This window comes from Cryptotermes secundus, unplaced genomic scaffold (assembly GCF_002891405.2).
Source record: "Cryptotermes secundus unplaced genomic scaffold, Csec_1.0 scaffold2785, whole genome shotgun sequence".
In the NCBI taxonomy this organism is placed as follows: Eukaryota; Metazoa; Arthropoda; class Insecta; order Blattodea; family Kalotermitidae; genus Cryptotermes; species Cryptotermes secundus.
In genome coordinates, this window is record NW_019725462.1 from 45,434 (window position 1) to 51,291 (window position 5,858).

The following is a 5,858-nucleotide window of genomic DNA, read 5'->3' on the forward strand; positions in this document are numbered from 1 at the left end:
CTTTGTCTTTGAGCATGTAACTTCTCCAAATCCCATCTGGGTCTGCGCTTTCGAAATCCTATAATTTTCTTGAACCTGGTTCGGAACTTGGCAACCAGTAAGTTGTGGTCAGAGTCAGTATCTGCCCCAGGAAGCGTCTTCACATCCTTCACACTGTTTCTGAATCGATGTTTCACAAGGATGTAGTCCAGCTGATGCCTCCTCCAATCCCCAGGTGCCTTCCATGTGTAAATTCTTCTCTTTGGCTTCTTGAATCAAGTGTTGGCAACAGTCAGTCCATTTCATTCACAAAAGGCAATAAGCATTTGACCTCTGTGATTCCGTCTTCCTAGTCCATGTGATCCAACAATCTTCTGATATGGGTCCTCTCCAACAATGCTGTTCCAGTCCCCCAATATGATGCTGTTTGTGTCTCCTCTTCCATCTTCCTGAAGAATTTCTTCAATTGTGTCATACACTTTTTCCACTTCATCATCTTCATCTTCATAACAAAAAATATTACTTGCTCTTGTTGAATGTGTGACTCACCTAAATGAAGTTCAGTAAGTGGAAGATGAAAGGAACCATATGAAATTATAATACAGAAAACTCATATGAATTTATAAAATTAAAGAATGTTATGATGAAAATATTTATGCAATCATTTTTACCAATTTCTGATTGTGATTATTAATCAGAAATAAATAATGGCAGTATTCAGTATTTATTTGTGGTTTACTCTCAGTTGGGGGAATTTAGAAATAGTTCCTTAGTGCACTGAGCTATTTTATAAATGTGGCTGGCAAGTGATATGAGTCCAAAGAAATTCAAACAAAGGCACATCTAATGAGGTGAAATGTGTTTGCAGTGGGAAGCATAGCATTGATAAAGCTCTGATCTGACCTCACGCAAAATGTAAACTGTTCCTCAACACAGAATTACTTATTGTAGTAGGGTTCATGTCTCTTGACGTTTGGCAAGAACAAATAGGGAGTTCCCGTGTCATAGCCAATTTGTTGTTCCTCACAGGTGTGTGAAGCAGCAGCAGTGTATGGAAACTGATACTGGAACAACTGTGGAAGAATAGAACTGAACTCTTTCATGACAGTAATTGAATAAAATATGAACTGAACCTTTGTATGCAATGTTTTTTCCCGTAAGAGCAAATATTACTTTCTTGACAGTACAGGATTCATGTTTGTTTTAGTATTCAAGAACAGTTTTATGTTCAGCATCTTTTTGTAAGTCATCAAGGTTTTCACTCATTGTGGAATGTTTATGTGATATTGGAAGGTGATAAGAACATGTTTCAAATATTCTCCTCTTTTACCTTCTTTGCCTTCCTGTATATCCAGCATGCTTCAACTTTAGGTCCTGGCATTTAGAGAAATCCACTCTTCTTTGTTATTCTTCATCCACATATTTTTAAAGAACTGATACACATTACAAACTTTTGTGAACATTGCTACCATAATTGCTGGAATGTTCGCTGCCACTTGTACTCAGCTTACTAAGCAACTTGTATTCAAACATTTTGAATCAGAAAATTTATACGGAATAATTGACCTATATATTACGCATTTAAGCCTACTAAAGCGCTGAAAGTTATAACAAAAAAACTTAACAGTATTTGTCCTCAGTTGAAAAGAAAATGGAAGAGCTTGAATATGTCAAATGGATGCAAGACAAAGTAATCAGTTATATCCCTTTCTGGTCTTGGGCTCCTTGTATGTATTATCAGGACCCAGGTGGCCAGATAGTGTGATGTGAAGTAATACACAGTTTCATGAAGTCTGGGCAAGATAAAGAAAGAAAGGGTAATACCCACGTTATCTGATATAGAGTGCGAGCACATTTTAAAGTTCCATAGATTGCTTAGAAAACCAGGAAGAAGTGTATAAACTTTATCAAAATTATGCTTTATCAAATACAGAATCAATCTTGTCCAGAATCCTCAATATATTATCCATGAAGTGGTATAAAAATCATGACTGCCTCACAGTGATTGCAAGAAAGTTTCAAAGGCCCAAAAATGTTAACTGCTTGGCCTGGGAATGTAGAGTTTGCTCTTTCACAGTCAGAGAAATGAGGTGCTTCACCTAAGTATGTGTTTCATCTATGTTCATGAAAAGTTTGCTCAAGCACGCATGATATGCGACATTGAAACTTGCAGTAGTGGACTTGAACTGGCGAAACGACATGCCTCTTAGTGGCTAGTATGATATCAGCATTTAAATTTAAAAATCTCCAGCTGAGAGTGAGCCGAAGAAAATTTAAATGCTGCATGATTAAGGTTAACTTTCCATTAAACAGATTGTTGGCCACACCATAGCTCAAGCGGTTAGTCACTGGCTTCTCACCATGGCGGCCCAGGTTCAATCCCGGGTTTGGTCAAGTGGGATTTGTGGTGGACAAATTGGCACTGGGGCAGGTTTCCTCCAAACACTTCGGTTTCCCCTGCCAATCTTCATTCCACAATCACCCTCACGTATCATCTGGGGTTGGTACAATAGGCCAGAAGTGGCCGCAGTTCAAGGGACTTAGTCCCACCCCGCTAGCAATAAAAATGACAAAAAAAAAAGAAACAGGTTGTTTGTAGGCTTAATTAACTATGTACTTAAATCAGTCAGTCATGGAGCTGGGGCCTCCTTGAGAAACCACAAATTGTGCAGCTGCTTCAATGTATAAGCGGTGGGCCAAGCCGTCCACTGGTCCCTATCCTGAGCCAGATCTATGCAATCTATACTATCCAATCCTGTCTCTCTGAGATCCATTTTACTATTATCAACCCACCTACGCATTGGTGTTCCCAGTGGTCTCTTTCCATCTGACTTTCCCATCAATTTCCTATATGCATTCCTCTTCTTACCTGTTCATGCTACTTGCCCTGCCCTTCTCATCCTCCTTAACTTGATCATTCTAATTATACTTGGAGAAGAGTACAAGTTATGAAGCTCCTCATTATTCAGTTTTCTTGAACCTGTTAATTCATCTGTCTTTGGTCCAAATATTCTCAACACCCGGTTCTCAAACACCCTCAGTTTATGTTCCTCCCTTAATGTTAGAGACCAAGTTTCACACCCATACAGAACCACAGGCAAAATTATCGTTTTGTATATTCTGATTTTTATGTTTTTGACAGCAGGCAAGAAGACAAAAGGTTCTTGACTGAATGGTAGCAACCATTACCCGAATTCAGTCTCTTAATTTTTTTGTGAATCAGGTTTTGATTTGTTATCATTGTTCCCAAATATCTGAACTGTGTCACATTTTCAAAACATCTGTTACCTGTCTTTATGTCATGATTTTGCCCTGAATTTTGGTGATGAGACAGTAACATATACTTAGTTTTCTCTGTGTTTACTTCTAGACAAGTCTCCTTACTAATGTCAGTTAAAGTTTGTATGTTTTTTTTTGTGGTGTCTATATTGTCACCCAGTAGATTCACATCATCAGCATAGACCAACATCTAATGTGTCCCATTTAATTTCAGTCCCACCTGGTTTTCCTGCTCCTTCGTAATGGCACATTCCAAAGCAAAGTTGGAAAGGAGTGGGGACAAAGCATCTCCTTGTTTTAGACCGTTCTGGGTAGGAAAATTATCAGACAAATGTTAACCTATACAGACTTTACCATATGTGTCGTACTTAAATTACCTTGTAAAATTTCCTGAATTCATTTCTGCATGATAGTCCCCTCATTTAGATTCTGATTTAATGTTAGGAGAGAGGGATAAATCCATTCTCCCTCCCATAAATAAAATAATCTATAGTAGAGAAACACTCTGGTCTAGAAAACAGAGTTTAACAGCTGTGGGAATGTGTTGTGCTGACCACGTGACACCCTCTATCCGCCATGGTTGGCACTAACTTCGCCGACAAGTGGTGGTCACACAGTCAATATAGTTTTCTTGCGGACTACAGGTCATGGAATTTTTTTTTGTTTTAGTAGAGAAACAATTCAACCATGTATGGTACTAACCATTCCATACTGAAAATGTGCAATTAAAACAAAAACATATAAGGTAAAGTTGTCTGTGTGCTTAATTGAGCACCATGCCATGAAGATGTGGGGAGACTGGAGGTATACCTCCACCTTTCTTGATCTTGGCACTAGATGGAGGTGAGCAGTTCATTCCCCAGATGCTTTACCCATGGGCAAAGAGCCCCAAGTTTCCATTAGGATGCTGGGCGGGCCCTCTAACTGGTTTGGATACTTGGAGAGTATAGAAAATTCTCTTGCCCATGCTGGGAATTGAACTCTGGCTGCCCAGCCTGTTGATGTACTGACTGAACTATTCTGGCTCACCTGTATAATGTACTGGCACACTCATATGGTTGGATGAACTTTTGGAATGAAGGATAAAGTGGTTCATTCTTCATTTTACATGGATGTATGTAGAGGTTGATCTTCATGACTCGTGTGAAAAAGGTGACTTCATACATATGACATATTTATTTTCAGGATCAGTGACAGTTCAGTAATGCCAAATAATTCACTGGCATCTAAAGTACCACGAAGGAGTTCTGCAGCTTTAACAATGAACAGCAGTGATAATTCTGTAACTGATGTTTCTTCATCGTCTGATTTACCCATAATTAAAGGATATGTCTCGAGGGAAAGGGGAGAGGGAATTTCATGTCCACTGACTCATTCAGCTTCAGCATCTTTTCCTCCAAAGAAGAACAAGAAAGCTGCTACTGCATCCCACCAGCAGAATGCTTTACAGGAACTTCTGCAAATATGGAACACAAAATCTAAACAAGAGAACCATTCTCCAGAGGATAGGTTCCAGCTTTTGGATTTACGTGATAAAATATTGAGGCTGAGTAAGTATGACACTGGGTTTGCTGTCGTGATTCAAAGAAAATAATTTAAGTGAGGATGTAGTAATTTATGCTTTATATATGGTACTATTATAGTACATAATTCTGTATCACATCTTCCTACTTTCTTTTTTACTTTTTCACAGTGAGTTGTACTTATGGTTCATTTACGTCTTGGGGTACCCCTGCATCCTATATTGAGGTTTATAGAGCTTCATTTTCATGACTTGAACTTTCATTTGTAGGGTGTGTATGGGTGTTCTTGTCTCCAGTTTGTCTCTAGATCAGCTTTTATGTTTTCCTCCCCAAGTATTAATGCAGTAAGATAATGCTTCATGTTCCATATATACAGTAAAATAACTTTACAGCATGCCTGATTGATTATGATATTTAATCATGCTTTTTCAAGAACAGGGGTTGTATTGTGTTCATGCAATATATAAGGGGCAGTCAAATGAAAACGGGTCAACACACATAACTCACATGGCACACAAGTTGGTAACACTGGGATTTCTTATGGTACGAACATCTGGTGGGGACTCGGGAAAGCACAGTGACAACGTGCCTTTGCACACTAGTCGTTCGTTTATTGTGCTGGAAGTAAGGTTAGCGCTACTTGAGTTGTCCAACATCAGTAATTGAGGCGGGAAAAGAAAAACAGTGAAGTGTAGTGTGCTTTTTGACTGCTGAAGGAGTAGAAGGACCAGAAATTCATCATCACAGGTGTTTTGTTTATGGCGAACACAGCATGTCACGTTCATGTGTGCTGGTGTGGCAGAAGAGATTCCAAGAGGGACGTGTGTCACTGCAATATGATGCTCGTCCAGGACAGGCTCATCGTGTTATCACTTCTGATGTTATTGCTGTGTTGGATGGTCATATCTGGGCAAACCGACAGATCACTGTGGAAGAAATTAGTCTTTTGAGGGGGAAAAGTCATGGTTCCATACACACCATTGTGACAACACACCTGTTGTACTGCAAAATCTGTGCACAGTGGATTCCACATCAACTCACAGAGGAATAGAAGACTCAGAGAATGGCTGCATCACT

General features: G+C 39.2%; 1 protein-coding gene across 1 annotated transcript in view; it reads left to right on the top strand.

Moving 5' to 3' along the window:
- Positions 1-4,808, top strand: part of LOC111863459 — a gene marked incomplete at its 3' end in the record, with an annotated part of 27,893 nt that extends 23,085 nt beyond the window's left edge. Inside the window, exon 5 of the mRNA XM_023849804.2 lies at positions 4,444-4,808. Coding sequence (XP_023705572.1) covers positions 4,444-4,808 — 365 coding nt within the window. The remainder of the gene's footprint in view (positions 1-4,443) is intronic.
- Between the last annotated feature and the right edge of the window lie 1,050 nt (positions 4,809-5,858).